This window comes from Leptinotarsa decemlineata, unplaced genomic scaffold, assembly GCF_025532065.1.
Source record: "Leptinotarsa decemlineata unplaced genomic scaffold, Ldec_3_MD MMD2_P_RNA_scaffold_12, whole genome shotgun sequence".
Taxonomy (NCBI): Eukaryota; Metazoa; Arthropoda; class Insecta; order Coleoptera; family Chrysomelidae; genus Leptinotarsa; species Leptinotarsa decemlineata.
Window position 1 is genome coordinate 3,862,805 of NW_027412526.1, and position 19,950 is coordinate 3,882,754.

A 19,950-nucleotide genomic window follows, 5' to 3' on the forward strand; every position below is an offset into this window, starting at 1 on the left:
TGATATGTAGATTCTTATATACATTGAAACTTTCTGTGTTTCAATATTCAAATGCATCCGAATCTTATTCGCTGGTATCTCTTTTTCGCATTGTTCACCAGCGCTATTGGAATCACCACACAGGAAAAAGTCTGCGTTGTTATCACACTCGTTATTACTATTAGTACTTGTCCAAGGACGCCACATTTTAAGCATATAAAAAATTTTTTAAGTAATTATAACTTCACCAATATCGAATTTCAACACTTAAATCGCGATCAGTTCCTGAACTGAACACGTCGGCGATAACCAAAGGCCGCATTCCATGATTTCTATTCGTCATCGTAACATGACTTCAAATTCAATTTTATGACTCTTCAGCCAATCATAAAACTCGGTTAGAAAAAATTATTCAGTTCTTCAGTCCACGTGGACTAATTCGTAGCGCCATTATTTCTTTGTATTGATTTTTTTGGCCTTTGAGGTCGCCGATAGCTTTAAGAATTACTATATCAGTAACTTCGACTATACCTTGATGGATCTTAGAGATAGGATAACGATCAGGAGTTGTAAGGTTTAATGCATTGAACCCTGGGGAATACCCCTATATTGTGTTGTTGATCAGATTAATAAATATTCCTAACGAGAAAACGGATGAGTGTTTTTTTGAATCTTTGACTATCTGACTTTCTTTCATTATTTCAAAACAAATAGGTAAACCTTATTTATTGTTTTATTGGATTGTATTATTGGGGAGCCTCCTGTGTAAGTGCAAATGAGTTAATCTACAGTGACGGGTATTGAGAAGGGAGTACAATATTTTTGTAATTCACTGTGGATGGCGTGATGAAACCCGTTGATTTGGAGACCCATTTTCAATACTTTCAATTGAATTCCTATTAAAATCGAAAGTTAAACCGCGTCCCTGCCTCCGCAAACTCATTTCCACCTGGGCAATACTACTATTTTCTTACTAAAATAAGAAAATAACAAGAAAAGTATAGAATGATCGTAAGAGAGATTGACTTCGATTGGGCCGATGAAAAAAAAAGTGCGGGGTCGTTTGTTATTGATATCGCATAGACGGAAAGAAAACGACGGCCATCGTCGTTACGCAACGGAAAAACTTTCCAACAAAACGCCCAAACCGTACCGGAGTAGCGCGTAAAACAATTTCATACATGAATACTTACACTCACGCACTCAATAAATTTCAAACTCGATAAACAACAAATTAACATAACAAGCGAGCGGCGCAGTATATAATTAAACGAGAAAAAGCAAACAAAAGAACTACCGAAATCCAAAAACGAAGCTTCCCGACTAAATCAGCCCGTTTCGTTGAGAAGACGGAAGAAAATCTTGTATCGACACTGATTGTTGTTGTTATTATTATCATCGACAATCGAATGTTAATGTTCGATCTATTGCAAGGCCGCGGGTAAACTAAGCTCTCTTGATTCGAACTCGCTTTTCCATTTTTGCGAGGGCGTTATAACTAGTTTTGCTCGAACAGGATCTCTCTTACGAGATTTTCAGCACAAAAACGACAGTCTTTGCCCTAAGAATTACTTTTAAAAACCACCATCGATATGATTAGATGAAGCTGAACGGGTATACAATTAATACGACGATGTGGAAAGTCGTTTCGCTTTTGTTTTTCTCTTTCAGTTGGCACGCCACTCGAAAGAATGACAAAACTGTCAGTTATCAACATATTTACGTGTTTCGTTAGTTTCTTCTTCTGGCACGATGCCTAGCAGAATAAGTTATGGCTACTCTAATATACAAAGATTTTCACTTACAAAATATTCAATTTCTTGACCAATCGGGAAGCAGCCATCTCCTCAGATGAAAATGTTTTGTACTTGTTAATAAAACATTTTCATCTGGGGAGATGGCTCCTAAAAAATAATTTTCAAATTCTATTGAAAAAGGTTTGTTTCTACTCTTTCATCTACATTCTTATATTTCCTTTTCGTATGCACAATCATAGAACATAAATCTTCAAGTTACTCCAAGATGAGAGACAGCTGGAGACTTTTTATTCGTTCTAATAAAAATCAAATAAAAACCGGTAAAAAAATGGATTTATGAGACGAATAGCTTCATCATTATCTCAGTATAGTCTGAAAACAGTGCAAAATTAGAAAATTACAACGAATAGCTAACAGCTTGTAAACATTTTTCTGACTCAGAGTACAATTACCGTACGCCACTGTCAACATTTCAAGTGTTTTTTCCATTTTTTACACAAAATTTTATGAAACATTCATTAATTTTTTCGATGGCAGAAAATCACCGAGCAGGCAAAACACTTCCAACTTGTATGCCTCTCGCCTCTCACCAACAAACTAAACACGCTAAACTAGGTCTATTAGTCATTGTCCCCCACTGGACATATTACCTTGTGTCCCTCTGGATGCTCTGGTCTGCCAGGTCAAAATACAACTCAAAGAGTTGTTGGGGGGCTATGGGGGATCATTTCTCAAGAGTTTTAAGATCCATTAGTCATTGAACCACACTGGACACTGGACAAAATACATTTCTCAGAGTCGTTGGGGGGCTATGGGGGTTAATTTCTCAAGAGTTTTGAGGTCCATTAGTCAGTCATTGGACCCACTGGACATATTACCTTGTGTCCTTCTGGATGCTCCGGTCGGCTAGGTCAAAATACATCTCTCAGAGTAGTTAGGGGGCTACATGAAATCATTGTTCAAGAGGCTTAAGGTCCATTAGTCATTAGACCCCACTGGACATATTACCTTGTGTCCCTCTGGATGCTCTGGTCTGCCAGGTCAAAATACAACTCAAAGGGTTGTTGGGGGGCTATGTCATTAGTCATTGGACCCCACTGGACATATTACTTCGTGTTCCTCTGGATGCTTTTGTCTGCCAGGTCAAAATATATCTCAAAGGGTCGTTGGGGGGCTATGGAGATTATTTCTCAAGAGTCCTGAGGTCCATTAGTCATTGGACCCCACTGTACACTTGTCAAAATACATCTCTCAGAGTCGCCAGTGGGCTACGGGGAATCATTTCTCAAGCGTCTTAAGGTCCATTAGTCATTGGACCCCACTGGACATATTACCTTATGTCCTTCTGGATGCTCTGGTCTGCCACGTCAAAATACATCTCTCAGGGTCGTTGGGGTGCTATGGGGGATTATTTCTCAAGAGTCTTGAGGTCCATTAGTCAGTCATTGGACCCCACTGGACATATTACCTTGTGTCCCTCTGGATGCTCTGGTCTGCCAGGTCAAAATACATCTCTCAGAGTCTTGAGGTCCATTAGTCATTGGACCCCACTGGACATATTACCTTGTGTCCTTGTGGATGCTCTTGTCTGCCAGGTCAAAATATATCTCAAAGGGTCGTTGGGGGGCTATGGAGATTATTTCTCAAGAGTCTTAAGGTCCATTAGTCATTGGACTCCACTGTACACTGGTCAAAATACATGTCTCAGAGTCGTTAGGGGGCTACGGGGAATCATTGCTCAAGAGTCTTGAGGTCCATTAGTCATTGGACCCCACTGGACATATTACCTTGTGTTCCTCTGGATGCTCTTGTCTGCCAGGTCAAAATATATTTCAAAGGGTCGTTGGGGGGCTATGGAGATTATTTCTCAAGAGTCTTAAGGTCCATTAGTCATTGGACTCCACTGTACACTGGTCAAAATACATGTCTCAGAGTCGTTAGGGGGCTACGGGGAATCATTTCTCAAGCGTCTTGAGGTCCATTAGTCATTGGACCCCACTGGACATATTACCTTATGTCCTTCTGGATGCTCTGGTCTGCCACGTCAAAATACATCTCTCAGGATCGTTGGGGTGCTATGGGGGATCATTTCTCAAGAGTCTTGAGGTCCATTAGACAGTCATTGGACCCCACTGGACATATTACCTTGTGTCCCTCTGGATGCTCTGGTCTGCCAGGTCAAAATATATCTCAAAGGGTCGTTGGGGGGCTATGGAGATTATTTCTCAAGAGTCTTAAGGTCCATTAGTCATTGGACCCCACTGTACACTGGTCAAAATACATCTCTCAGAGTCGTTAGAGGGCTACGGGGAATCATTTCTCAAGCGTCTTAAGGTCCATTAGTCATTGGACCCCACTGGACATATTACCTTATGTCCCTCTGGATGCTCTGGTCTGCCACGTCAAAACACATCTCTCAGGGTCAATGGGGTGCTATGGGGGATCATTTCTCAATAGTCTTGAGGTCCATTAGACAGTCATTGGACCCCACTGGACATATTACCTTGTGTCCCTCTGGATGCTCTGGTCTGCCAGGTCAAAATACATCTCTCAGAGTCGTTAGGGGGCTACGGGGATCATTGCCCAATAGTCTTAAGGTCCATTAGTCATTGGACCCCACTGGACACATTACCTTGTGTCTGTCTGAGTGCCCTGGCCTGCCAGGTCAAAATACATCTCCCAGGGTTGTTAGGGAACATTGCTCAATCTTGATACCACAGCAATGAGGATTCATTCAGATCTGCGACAGTTGAATCTGTATCTATCGTTTCCGAATTTTTCTAACCAAAAAGTTACCAATGACCAGAATTCAGAAGAAGTAATTTCGTCTCTCAATGTTCATTAAGAACATCGCGCACCACTTGAGAAACGATAATTCATCCTAATTTCAGTGCTTCGACGATTGAATCAGCAGCACTTAGCGCGAAAATCGAAGTGCAATTATTGCGTTGAGAAACACGTGCATTACAATATAGTGACGAAAAGACGTGGATTATAAACAGTTTCTGCACAGGCTGTTTTCTTGAGAGCGAGTGCACTCTCTTCGATAATTTGTTTACTCTTCACAATCGGTTGACGACAGATGCAACTCATACAAATAATGGGGTTGCTTATTTTCACTGGACATGAGTAATTCGAATGTTTGAATAACGTACGTATCAGGATGGTCCCAGAAGTACTGACCTAGGAATGACGGTAGTTCGAAAAATATCACGGTATTTGTTTCGAGTTTGAAGACGCTGCGTTGTTCAGTAGACATTTTAAAAAGTGTGTCGTGAAAATGTTTCGTTTTAAATGAATAGTGGTTTATTTAATAAACCAAAAACTACTACATCGAATGTAGCTTCAGAGGGTACCATTGAAGATCATTTTTTAAGAGCTTTAAGATAAAGTATCACAAGCAGGGGGTTGCTACATCATCTTGTTCCCCCCTCCCTATTACGGAAGTTTTTTTTAGCGATTTATTTTATTTCATCTGGTTGCTTAGATATAGCCATTGCAAGTTTTCAAATTGTCACCCTGTACATTGGGTCCAAAAACGTATCCTCCTTGTATACTTAAAAACATATTTATATTTTCAAATCGTATTCTGGCAATATATATTATAGGAGATTTGTATATCTTATAGTATTTAATCTTTTAGCAGAATTCAAATATGTGTAAACACTGGTTTAACAATTTTCAACAAACTTCCTCTACTATTTTTAAGTGAAGCAACATATGGTTAGTAATCAATTAACTTCCGTAAAGACGAAAACACCGATAATCTCTTCATTTGCCCGTGAAAAAAGGTCTCTCTCTCTCTCTCTCTCTCTCTATTTTCAATGGCGGTACTGCCCATTCGGGCGTGTTTGGCCAGTCTCCTGTCAATGATCGACATGAGCTTTGTCGTCGAGGGGCGCATGGTTTTGCCCAAAGCAATGCTGCCACCTTTTTCTTCAAAACACACCTTTTTTACTGTCTCCTCCTCGGGAGACAGTCAGATTTTCAAACATACATAGCTCTCTTTACGCGGTTATCCGAACCATCCCGACCTGGTTACCGGCGTGAATAAAGGGAACGTTATTAGCAATTCCGTCTACTACCACGGCCAGTTAAATGGAATTTGAGAAAATATGTATAAACACTTCATCCCTTCTGAAATAAATAAGTTCTTGAAATCAAGTAGTGGAAAATCAGCTGCTTATCATGGTATGATTGATCAAAGTGTAATTTCAGAAATAGAAATATAAATGCCCGCACAGGACAACTGTAAATAGCTAAACTGTACAATCGTAAATATCCATAAAGGACAACAGGTAGGTGTAAATGACCAGATAAAACAACTGTAAATGCCATCACAGGATAATCGTAAGTGTCCTTATGGGACAAATGTAAATGCCCATACGGGACAAATATAAATGCTCGCACAGAACAACAGTAAATGCCCTCACTGAAGAACTGTTAATACCCAAGCAGGACTACTGTAAATGTCTAAACTGTACAATCGTTAATATCAATAAAGGACAACAGGTAGGTGTAAATGACCACATGAGGCAACTGTAAATGCCATCACAGGATAATTGTAAATGCCCTTACGGGACAAATGTAAATGGCCATACGGGACAAATGTAAATGCCCATACGGGACAAATATAAATGCCCGCACAGGACAACTGAAAATGCTCTCACTGAAGAACTGTTGATGCCCTCACAGGACTACTGTAAATGTCTACACTGTACAATCGTAAAAATCCATAAAGGACAACAGGTAGGTGTAAATGACCGCATGAGGCAATCGTAAATGCCATCACAGGATAATCGTAAGTGTCCTTATGGGACAAATGTAAATGCCCATACGGGACAAATATAAATGCCCGCACAGGACAACTGAAAATGCTCTCACTGAAGAACTGTTGATGCCCTCACAGGACTACTGTAAATGTCTACACTGTACAATCGTAAAAATCCATAAAGGACAACAGGTAGGTGTAAATGACCGCATGAGGCAATCGTAAATGCCATCACAGGATAATCGTAAGTGTCCTTATGGGACAAATGTAAATGCCCATACGGGACAAATATAAATGCCCGCACAGGACAACTGAAAATGCTCTCACTGAAGAACTGTTGATGCCCACACAGGACTATTGTAAATGTCTACACTGTACAATCGTAAAAATCTATAAAGGACAACAGTTAGGTGTAAATGACCACAAAAGGCAACTGTAAATGCCATCACAGGATAATTGTAAGTGCCCTTACGGGACAAATGTAAATGCCCATACGGGACAAATGTAAATGCCCATACGGGACAACTGTGAATGCCCATGCAATTGTAGGTAAATTTCAAAAAGAAATTCTTTCTCAAAAAAACCAAATAAAAAACTTTCATCATTTTTGCAGATCGACTTGGACGATTTATAAAAATAATACACGCAGCAGAAACAAAAATCTTTGGTGATGTCGCAATAATTCCAGGATTCCTTTGTAACGTCAGAAATAGACGACATTAGAAAATCTTTCCGAACCACTTCTGATTTATACTTGTTTTCCCGAAACCTAGCTTTCCTAGCGCTCCCAATAAACACGAAGAATTTCACTATAATTCAAACAAATTGTGAGTTTGGGCTCATTAATACAACACCGATGACGAGCAAACATGTGAAAAGTATCTTTCCGTAAAGTTCACGAAGTTTAGCGGCACAGTTTATATATTCGGCGTCGGGACGCCATAACATCTGCCGTTTTTCGTCGACGACGACGCCTAAAGACTTTCGACCCGGTATTTTTACATTTGTGGGAAGAGTCAATCGACATTTTTTCCCGCTATAAAGAGAAACTCTTAATGAACTACGGTCGTGACATCCATAGTAACAGGAAAGATGCGATATGACACAGTAACAACGGCGTAAATCACGAATGACATGCGATAAATAGCCCATCATTAAAGTACAAGCTGGCCTTCGAGGTATCTCGATAAGAGTAAAATAGGTCGTTTAGATATATTTCGACTCTGACATCTCATTACAATATATCTGAGGTAAACACGACTGCAAGAAATTATGCTAGCCTAATGAACAGACCAGTGAATCAAAATATTATTATTGTTGACCGTCCTGGTCCCAACTATATGAACTAACATATTGACAAAATGCTCTGTTTTCAGAGGTGGAATATCTAAAATGACTATTTCATTTCAGTAGTGGCTTCTTAGCACCAACTCAACAGTTGGGATTTACAACTGCCATAATTTAGCCACATTTGACTAGTTCTGTGCTAGATTTATGTTGAGTTTGTTGGTTTTTTTTTTTGGCTGTGACTCATGAGGCGCAGATGACGAATTTACGTTTCCATTAGGCGTTTTGAAAATACCGTTTTCGATTTGTAGTAGTTTCGGTTGATGATCGACCTGGCGCACGTCTATACGGCTTCCAGTTACGGTACAGTCAAGTTGTATTTGCGATTTAAGTATGTTTATTTAACTTCATTGTTGAGAAACTCAGTTCACAATTTAGTTTTTTTTAGTTTTATTGCTGAAAATTTGTTAATTAATCTTTTAGACTTGTTTTCTATCTACAAGGTAAGTAGTAATTTTGAGAATTATTTTCATTATTAGCAGTTGAAAGTTGTTTCTAATCGCCCCATAATTTTCTTATCAACAGTAAAATATATGCACTTTCTTATCGAATATATTGTTTTTTTGTAACATTTTTATATTTATTTATATTTATAAATCAGAAGAGATATTTGCTGAAATGTTCATACTCATTTTTTATTTAAATTTAAATGGGTTTATATGAAAATTCGTATATAAACTTTCCAATTCTATTATTACATTAAGACATTAGCGATTTTCCCTTCAATTTTGTTTAAATTCCTGTATTTTTCTGCACATTTTGTTGTTTCTGATTGTACCGATATTTTTATCGTAAACCCTTCATACTGTCACCACAACACAAAATAAATTAATCGATTGAAACAGAGCTGTATTTAATTACTGTAATTCTTGTTTCAAATGTTAAAATATGTTTTCTAGGTACTTATAAAATTTCTATTGAACCAATCTTCAACTCTGCCAGTGGGCTGAACTATTGCAGTTCCTTTAAATGAATAGCTGAATCGATATTTTCGATTTTCAGTTGAATAATTTTGTGCCTCCTACCGTAGAAGCGACGCGCAGATATTTCCAAGGTAATAGACGGTACAAAAATCAAATATCTCTACCCATTGAATCAGAATCAACTACAAACACTGCGAAACAGAAGTATGCGTATAATATTGAAAAGATATTTTGTTTTCTGACAATGGTTTTTATATTTCCTTATACTATACTGATGATTGTTTACGATGGATTGAATTTGATTCTAGAGGAATCGTATATTTGTCATATCCATATATCAGTAGATACATTTCGAATAGACTTTCTGAATTTTATATTTTATCTCGAGTCATTATTTAATTTTTCGAAAAAATTATAGCAAAAACTTCTCCAATTAGTTGATCACTACGTTTTAGTTTCTGGATCTGAAAAATTGTATGCTATTTCATACAATCTAATGATAAACGCGAATTTTTGGATTTCCATATTCAACTTTCTTTTCTTAAATAATTAGAAGTTTATGGAACAACATAGATCAAACAGTTATTTGATATGGAAACTCTACTTACTGCGTTTGTAACTCTTAACTTTCCTATTCATGCCATCCTTCAGTAGTGATTAGTGCTTGTCCAATCAACACATTTAATGAAATACTGGTTGACATCAACTAAAATAGGAGACGGCAAATCAAGATAATGCAAAATTATGCCAAAAAAATCAATGAATTTAACTGTTCATAATCGAATACTTTTTCTCAAAAAAAAAATGATAAAGCAACATTGCAACGTAAAGGGTATAGTGGAAGTAAACCATATTGTGCATTCTTAAAGTTGGCGACACTTTCAAAGGCCAAAAAACCAATACATAGAAATGAACCGGCAGAGAACTAGTCCACGTAGACTGTATGTAGACTTGGCAGTTCGTATTGGATAATTTTTACTAACCGAGTTTTATGATTGGCTGAAGATTCATACAATTGAATTGAAGTCATGTTACGGTGACGAATAGAAATCGAGAAATGCGAGGATGGTTATCGCCGTCGTGTTCAGTTCAGGAACTGATTGCGATTTGAGTGTTGAAATTCGATATTGATGCAGTTATGATTACTTAAAAAATTTTTGTTATCTGTTTAAAATGTGGCGTCCTTAGACAAGTACTAATAGTAATAATGAGTGTAATAACAACGTAGACTTTTTCTAGTATAGTGATTCTAATAGCGATAGTGAACAATGCGAAAGAGAGATACCAGTGAATAAGATTCTGATGTATTTGAATAATGAAACACAGATAGAATGTTTCAATGTATATAAGAATCTACATCTCAAGTTTGGTTTCGAGTGAAAAAAACTATTATATATGTGAATGAGTAGTATTCAGAAGTATTTTCAATTATCATCCTGTTATTTGAATCCCTACTTTCCCACTCACCTATATAAACGAAATATTTATTATATATATAATTAATTAGATGATACCTTGAGGTTGCAGTCAAAGTCAAGGATGAAAACTCTTTGTTAGTTTGTCAAGCTTTCGGAAATGTTTAGTTCCTTCTTCAGGACAACTGAAAAGATGATTGTAAAAATATATGTATAAAACGTTACAGATATAACTTATTCAACATGAGATTAATATAAAAAATTAGCAGCAAATCGAACGAAAAATAATTTGAAAGTTGATTTTGACATGAATCATTAAATGACAATTATATGTTATGACTATAAATAGATAAGTACTTTTTGATCGTTCCCATATTGATTTCAATTCAAGAGCCACCGGTAGACAGCTGTTTCAGCCTATTGGGCATCGTCAGTACCGGGCAGGCAGTCCTCGATTAAAGACAAAATGAGAAAAACCAAGAAAGTACTTGATAAAAATAGCTGCGTAAACGCAAGCGAAACATAAGTGGAAACACCTATTGTTGTTTTTTTATCATCTCATCTTCTAGGAACTCTCAGAAGAGTGCCTAGTGCAGTTCGTCCAAATGTTTTGATTCACATTGTTTGCCGAAATAATCTTTCAAGAGCGTGAAATCTATACAAAAAAGATATGCATAAACAATAAAAGCAATCTCAGGATTAAAAAAAAATTCAGTATCGATTAGATTTTTTTGTTCACAGTCCTTTCTGTACATTTCCAAAATATCAGGTTTGAAAAAAAAAACTGTAGAACAATTTGAAATGGACGCTACAATTATCACATTGAAGATTGTGAGTCTTGACATTGACAAACTTTTGTCATGTCTAAACCTTCGAAATAAAACAAAAGCAAGGTAAAAATACAAAAATTGCATTGTGCCCAAAAGACGAGAAAAACTATCCAAGTAAAAGCTTTTCCACCCATCTCAGTATTTATTTAAAAAACAGTGTACAGATTATTATTCATCTGCTGTTCTGGCCTGACGTTTCGCAAATACCTCGCATCGGAGAAACAGTAAAGAAACATCAAACTAGCCTACCTTGTCAGTTTCTTAACAATCCTCGAGAGAAGAGAATACACAAACAATCAGCAGATCGTTAATAATAGCTGTATTCAGCACGCGTATGTTGATGTTGCGAAATGAAACGAACGTCAAAACGTTGCGGTTATTCTCGTTCAGATAATTCCTTTATTTTCGCACCTTATCAGTTATTACTAGACGATTAATATTATCTATATAAGAAAGTGAAACAATAAACAATGTTTGTGTTGATTCGGTTCGGTGATATTATGCCTATGCCGATGATATAACCGCAAAAAAAATTTTCTACCAAGGTATTCAAATGTAGATAATAGGGAGTTCTCAGTTAACAGTAAATCATGTGCTATTAAACGTATTTTTATGATGACATGCATTCCGTTTACGCCAGAAGTGATTACAAACTACAACTCAAACACAACAACTCAAAATAAGCATAAACAACTGCCGTCGATGTCAATACAGAACAGCTATAAATCCCTACATTGATACTGGATAATTGTAAATGTCCACACAGGACAACTGTGAATGTCCATACGGTACAAATGTTAATGCCCGCACAGGACCAATATAAAAGGCCTCACTGAAATCTTAATGTCCCAGGAGCACTACTGTAAATATCTACACTGCACAATTGTTAAAATACATATAGGAAAACAGGCTGAGTGTTAATGTCCCCACAGGATAATTGTTACTACCCATATAGGACAAATGCAAATGCCCATATGGGACAAATGTAAATGCCTGCACAAGACAATTGTAAATCTCCATACAGTCCATACAGGACCATTGTAAATACCCATACGGAACAAATAACAATGCCTACACAGGACAATTGTAAGTGCCCATACGAGAAAAATGTAAATGTCCGCACAGGACAACTATAAATGCCCTGACTGAAGAACTGTCAATGCCCATACAGGACTACTGTAAATACCCGCACTGGACAATTGTAAATATCATATCCATAAAGGAAAACAGGTAGGGGTAATGACCATATAAAACACCTGTAAATGCCATCACAGGAAAATTGTAAGTGCCCTTACGGGACAAATGTAAATGACCATACGGGACAACTGTAAATGCCCATACAGGACAATTGTTAAAGCCTCCACTGAACAACTGTAAATGCCCAAACAAGACTACTGTAGGTGTCCACTCTGGACAATTGTAAATACAGACAATGTCAAGTATAAATGCCCATAAAGGACATCTGAAAATATCCACGTAGGACAACTGTAAATGCCTACATAGGACAGGTCAAAAAAAAATGATCAATCAGTATATATTCAATCAGACAAAATTCACTTATGCATACAGACCGTATATTTTATTGAGATTTTCACTGAACAGTTTACTAAACCGCCATACGTGTTTCATTATACAATAACTTCTTCAGGCAGTGTTAAAGCTAAAAAATGAGGTCTGAGGAAGTTACTGTTTAGTGAAACACATGTTACGTGTTTCAAGTCAGCTCAATAGAGATTGAAGTGTAGATAATAATGTTTCTTAACCACTATAACTCATAGATAGAATAGCAGCTATAAAAATGTGTTTCATTTAAATGTTTGAGAAAAGTTTCGCCTCTTCAGCATACTGTCTCCATAAAGACACCATACCATCAACATGACTGATCCTTATCTTCTCCAGTTCTTTAACTTTGCATGCTTTCGTTATTAGTCTATTATTTATACGAAGAAATTGGCACAGTAGGTAACATCTATGAAAAGTTTCTTACAATTTCAATTTTTATTGAAGTTCTCAGTCAGAGAATTATCTGCTGTTTAACAAAATTGTTGATCAACAAAATTGAAATATAAAAAAAAACTCGAATTAAAAAAAACGAAATGAAAGGTGAAGTGTAAAAATCTCATTCATATAATCGACTTCAAGGCAAGAACTGAAGCCAAAATTGAAAGCAGAATGATGCATATATAACTAAGCTTCATTTAAAACTATAATTGAATCTTTCAGTGTAAGATTTTATTCTTTTTGCACCCTGTATGATAGCCCCTCAAAACTTAAATTTCTCGTCTTCTACTGAGGAGAATTACAGCTCCCAACAGAAGCTTCGAAAACTTCAAACTGTATCATGCACAATCTGAAAATATCGAGATCCTACCGACTGCGCCACATATTACGGCCTACATGTATGCACCTTTATTTTGGAATGTAACATTCTCCAGCAATAAATAATCACAAAATTTCAAGTTTCTATCCTGCAGGTAACACTATAGAAATAACCAAATGGATTCAAGCTCGTCTCATGATTTGTTGAGGTGCACCGCTAGAGGCGAATTTGTTTTTGAACCGACACCGCGGAATGTCTATTGGCATACGTGAAGTATTGCTGAAGCTATAATTACTTGACACACATTGTAATGTGTCTCCCAAAAACAACAGGTATGATTGAAGATGGTTATTTATAACCGGATTCGCGAGGAAAGCCCCCGTCGAAATTGACGTGTTACCTTTATTTTTAACGAAAACATATAGAGGGCAATATGTCACAAAAATTCACCGAAAATAGAGTCTAAAAACAACGCGAATATCACAACAAATCATCGTCAATTGTGCGTTGAAAGAGGACAAGCACTTCGTCGATTACAATATAATTGAATCAAGCACTAGAGCGTAATGAATTTGAATCGCGTATAAACAGTCGCTGAATACGCCGATTAATCAGTTGAAGACCTCTAATTGTTACCTGTAGGTGTAACAGGTTCGTCTCTTTCCAGAGCCCAGCAGTTCAACGAGTAGTTTTCATTTCAAATTGAAAACTCTCCACTCACCTCCTATCTTTCAATTTAAATAAAACAAAGTGTGTGGGATATCATCGAAATTTTTTATTCGTTTGAAAGGCCGATTTCTAACTTATGTGCGAACATCTTTCAAATGTCCATCACGGCTTCCCTTCTCTTCTTCGAAACGTCAAATTTTCCATGAAAATTCATCCAGAAATGGGCTTCATGTCTGAGGAGTAGGGCTGCTCCAAAGCCCATTCAGCGAACATACGTCGTTGCCCATGGTCGTTTACCTTTAGTGCCTAGGACAGATGATTTTGTACCGGTGAAAAATCACGAGGCCGAGTTTTTGTGAGCGACGCGAAATCGACTGCCTCGGATTCTCCTGCAAACTCTCACAGACAGCGGCGATGTTTTTGGCAAATCTTGCGTTTCGTCAACGTGTTTTCTTTGTTGGGCCTGGTACTTCTTGGACCATCCACGTACTATGACGTCACTGTGAGAACCCCACTTGTCCGAGGATTTACTTTATATCTGCATTACAGAATTTTCTGCTGAAATCAAAATTCTCATAGGCATGTGCCGACCCAATTCAAAATATCTTTTTGAAACTGTGAAAATGACTGCAGAAATCATTTTTGTGCATTGATTGGGTTCATGAAAGGCGAATCTCAGAATGCCCCAATAAGTGTTCAAACAAAAAATCAAAAAACTGTCTCTCCTATCGTCTCCTTCACAAAAGATATTACTTGATGTAACCCGAGTACAGGTTAATTTAAAGAGACATCCGGATGAAAGTAAGGGACAAATACCTGCACTAAGGCGTTCTAACCGTATCTCTGTATCTGTAGAGTAGGGAGGTTGAGTGTAAGCCCACAGCATTTAGGCCACATGTGACCCAATGTACATTCTCCCGAGGAGTTGTCCTCCTAGGTCATCGTCCATCCTGTCCTTTCCAGGAAGGTGGACAGGTCACTGGGAGAAATCTCGCCTTTATATCGACGGGTGTAGGCCAAGACTCGTCGATCACACACTCCCTTATTGACGATAGCTCCAGGAGCTCGCATAGGACATGCCTGATAGTCTCATCTTCCTGTTCACACATTCTGCATAGAGGTGTGGCCACTAGCCCCATATTATGGAGGTGATTCCTTAGTTGACAGTGGTCAGAAATTCTACTGTTAAGCGTAGATTTTTCCTGGTCATCGCCAGATAATTCTTCGGCGCCAACTTCCCAGGGTCGCCCAAGGTGATCCTAACCCAACCTAACCTAACCTAACCTGGGATTGCATCCTCTGATTCCATCCCATCTCTTTAGGGATTGAGCATGGGTGTAACATTTGGCTAGTTCCGAAATTGTCGAAGTCATCAAGCTGTAAGTGCCACTGGGTCCTAAAATTCTTAGTCCAGCCGCTTCTTTGTCGGCAAAGCGATAACCTTTACTCTTGTCGTCTTTGGCTAAATATTGGTGATACTGTAGTACTAGCCCTGAGGTTACACGTTGTCTTTTCAAGGCTAATAGGGCTTGGCTGCTGTCAGTGCAGATGGTTATGTTTTTGCCAGAAATTCCTTTCCTGGTTATTTCTTTTGTGGCGATTGAGATACCAGCCAGTTCTGTTTGGACCACGCTGGTATTTCCCACTTAATCCTTAGACTTAGTGATCTGGAGTGCACTCCACATCCTGAGCCTTCTTTGCTTTTCGAGTAGTCTGTATATATGCGTATTGCATTTGTAGCATCTGACTCTGTGTTCTCTTTTATTTGTATTTTGTAGGGTTTATTAAACACAAACACAAACCTGGGTTCAATTGCATCCCTGGTTGCCTCCAGCAGAGGTTGCACAGTAAGCGCTTCCCACCATAGGCCCAGCCTCAATTGACCCATTCTTACTTCGAGGTTTACACCCTCCTTAACGTTTCAAGTCCAGAGGAGTCAGACGCGGTTGGTGTTGTTCTCATGGTTCCTGTGATGTTTAAACAGACCAGTCGCTGTATTTGATATAATTTTTGTATGGCCGTTTCTTGTAGAACTTTCGGTCCCCATGCAATGGTTCCGTACGTTAACATAGGTCTTATTATTGCAGTGTAGATCCAGGTGACCACACAGGGTGATAGACCCCATGCACGTCCCACTGTCCTCCGACATTGCTCACAAGCCACATATGCTCTTTTTGCTCTACTCTGTAGGAGAGAGTTCCATGTTAGCTTCCTGTAGAGGATAGTACCAAGGTACCAACCTACATATATATATTGGGCAATGTCTGCCCAAAATCATTTGGCAACAGGGTTGAGGTTTTATGTCACAGATCAAACAATTTTGTTGAATGTCAATTCGTTTTTGAGCCCCGTAATTGGCTTATACAGCGCATGCGGGATTGGATTACAGGTCATATGTCTTTTTGAATCATGCACGTGGTTTCCTCTTCAAGGAACAGGTGGTTTTTAATTTGATAATACAATGATACTATATATTGTTTGTCTGTAATGTCCTGTGTTTCACCGTAGTAATTTTTCATATATGTTACGTCCATATTTCTTTCAACCTGCCATATAACCTCAGATGCACTGTAAGTTGTTATGAATTATTATTTTATAAATATGACTGTCTTTTACCCTTATTGTAGCATCCCTGATGATGATAATAAAGATTATCGAAAGCTTGGAATCTGTGTTATAAGAGTACACTAAGTTTTGGCCTGCTGCATACCCAAATATTGTTTCACTTATTTTCTGACTAGTCAGCAAAAAGACTACCTTTTTCTATACACTGTGTCCGTAAAGTATGGAACAAATTCATTATTAGCTAAACAGGTCATTTTAAGAAATAATCCTGAAACACGTCGATTTTTGATGTTAATTTACCGTATTTTAAAATAATAATCTAATATACAGGGTGGATTACGTTCGAGTAATGACGTCACCGTAATTTTTTTTAAATGGAACACCCCATTTTGTCTCAGCTGATTCCAAAAATGTATCAATGTTGATTCCAATTGGTACAGGGTGGACAAAAATACATTAGTTGTGTGTGTGCTAATAAAGTAACGCGTAACATTCTTTATTAGGTAAATTAACAATATTATCAAAAATACTTATTGTCTAGCGCTGTATTTGACAGTAACCCAAATGGTGTACAAATTCTTGTTGAACCTTGTGGATGGTTTCTTGCGTAATATTGTTTATTTCTGTTCGAATTTTCACTTGTACATCTTCAATATTTGCTGGTTTCGTTTTATAAATAACATTCTTCAGGCGGCCCCACAGAAAATAATCCAAAGGATTTAAATCTGGTGACCTCGCTGGCCATTCAATAGGTCCACGTCTACCAATCAACCTGTTCGGAAAAATTTCATCTACGTACCTTATAACATCTACAGCATAATGTGGAGGTGCACCATCCTGTTGAAACCATAAACTTTCATCAAAACCTCCAGGATTACGTCTGCTATGAAATAAATTACGTAAAGTAGGTACGAGATACCCCCTTAAAAACTCAAAGTACTTTGCCCCGTTTAAATTACCTTCGATAAAGTAGGGTCCAATGATTCGATTTCGTACAATTCCAGCCCATACATTTACCTTTTGAGGGTATTGTGTATGATGCTCACGCATCCAGTGGGGGTTTTCTTTTGCCCAGTATCTACAATTCTAACGGTTAACCTCACCATTTAACGTGAAAGTGGACTCATCAAAAAAATAATATTTTGTATCAAGAGAGAGTCTCGGTGACATTTAACCATCATTTCTTCGCAAAATTGGAGTCGTCTATAAGGATGGCATTTTTCAAGCTTCAATAGTTTGTGTACCGTTGTTTTGCCAACACCGATTTCGCAACTAACTTTACGAACAGAAGTGTGCGCATCTTCTTCAAAACTCAGTAAAACATCTAATGCTGTATCAGCATTTGCAGGGGGACGACCTGATTTGCGTACATTTGCAACCGTACCAGTTTCTCGAAATTTCGTTTCCAGCTTACTGACTGTTGAACGCGTTATAGGTCTTTCTGGATATTTATCATTAAACAAATTGCACACTTCCATCTGAGTCCGCGATCTGTCTCCATACCCAGTCATCATAAGTATTTCAATTCTTTGTTTTACACTTAACTCCATTTCTACTTCCAATTAAATCTAAGCAATCATTCGAATATTTACGAATACCAAAAATATTGTAGTACTAAACTGTCACTGAACATCAATAAATTACTAAACAAATAATGATATTTCACAAAAAACTAGACGACTATGTTTTTTATAAATGTAGATATGAAATAATGTCTTTCATATTCTGTCTGCTAGACCACAAGTACCAAACATGTTTGGAAACAGCTCATTTTTATTACTCTAAACATGTAGCAAACTACGGGGTGTTACATTTAAACCAATTGCCGGTAGACAATAAGTATTTTTGATAATATTGTTAATTTACCTAATAAAGAATGTTACGCGTTACTTTATTAGCACACACACACAACTACTGTATTTTTGTCCACCCTGTACCAATTGGAATCAACATGCGATACATTTTTGGAATCAGCTCAGCTAGAGTAATCCGAAAATTGAGACAAAATGGGGGTGTTCCATTTAAAAAAAATGACGGTGACGTCATTACTCGAACGTAATTCACCCTGTATATTAGATTATTATTTTAAAATACGGTAAATTAACATCAAAAATCGACGTGTTTCAGGTTTATTTCTTAAAATGACCTGTTTAGCTAAAAATGAATTTGTTCCATACTTTACGGACACAGTGTATATAATCCTTTAACAAAGACAGAATTTTGAGAAGTCTTTGCGTATTGGTGCAGTTCAAAACTGTAACTCATTTTATTAATTAAGTATTTGGGTGCTTGCCCAGTTTTGATTTCAAAAAATGAAAATTACAGAGTGCATTTTTCGAATTACCTCAGACACGTCTGCGAAAATTTGTGAATTCTCCTCCGTTCACCAGATTTATTGAGAGATATCGCTTGGCGGAGACCGGATAATGACTCACCCGGTACACCCGTTGAGCGAGCGCCATTACGCGCGACCAGTTGGCACGTTCAGTTCTCGTTCGTTCGTGATGCACTCCCTCGCACTCTCATCTACTATAAAAATAGTACACCGCCGGCCCCTGGAATCATCTGCAAGCACTCAATTACTCTCCAAAATCATTCGAGGCAAAAAGATAGAAAGTTTTCGAGGCTGATTGGGAGGATTTCAAGGACGTCAAGGGAGGCAAAACAGACGTTTCGGAATCTATGGCGCAATTGGGTCAAACGAGTGGCGATGCAAGTACCTTGTGTGTTCTTCGAAAATGGCAGGCAAATGACAGACAAAAAAAATCTTTCTGAGTCCATTCAATTTCAATACCTTTTCTGAACCGATGCTATGGCTTGTTGAATCATTTTTGTGTTCACGTTTGTGAACGTTCTTCCAGCTCTCTGGAAGAACGTTCTCTGCAAGTGACCGTCGATGGATATCCCTTGAATACTTTTACCATCAATACTGGTGTTCCCCAGGGATCCATACTGTCTCCAACCCTCTTTTAATGGAAAATGTTCCTCCTAACGAAAATCAAGTAGTTTTCATGAAAGAGCTCTAAAACAACGCATTTTGAATGTATCATTTCAACCTCTTTCTTTAAAAAAATATTTAAATACTTAAAAAAGAGGAATGAAATAATGTATTCAACATTTGAAGGGATTCGTTTCTATCTCACCATTTGGCAACATCGGTTATAGCTAATAAAGGACAATGAATCTGTTACCTCTATGAGACAAACAAAGATGACATATTTCAGAGGCGTGCTGTTCCGTTTACTTATGTTCCGAGTTCCGAGACATTCTGTGACATATGACATTTTGTGCACCTAACCTATCTCCCTCTATGTAAATAAATAACAAAACAACTGTTGTTTATGTGGCTTGTGGAGGTGGTATTGAACTATAAT

At 37.7% G+C, this 19,950-nt stretch overlaps 1 protein-coding gene across 6 annotated transcripts in view; it reads right to left on the minus strand.

Moving 5' to 3' along the window:
• Positions 1-19,950, minus strand: part of LOC111505915 (uncharacterized) — a 99,270-nt gene that overhangs the window by 17,921 nt on the left and 61,399 nt on the right. Inside the window, exons 1-2 of one of the 6 annotated variants that reach the window (XM_023160812.2) lie at positions 11,272-11,408; positions 9,386-9,483 (exon numbers count right to left, since the gene is read on the minus strand). The exons of 2 other annotated variants lie outside the window; for them this stretch is intronic. In XM_023160812.2, the coding sequence (XP_023016580.2) occupies positions 9,386-9,416 (31 nt within the window). In that variant the 5' untranslated portion in view covers positions 9,417-9,483; positions 11,272-11,408. Of the gene's footprint in view, positions 1-1,172; positions 1,331-9,385; positions 9,484-11,271; positions 11,409-19,950 lie in introns of those variants that run through there. 3 more of the 6 variants (XM_074172191.1, XM_023160813.2, XM_023160814.2) reach the window with 3 other exon arrangements.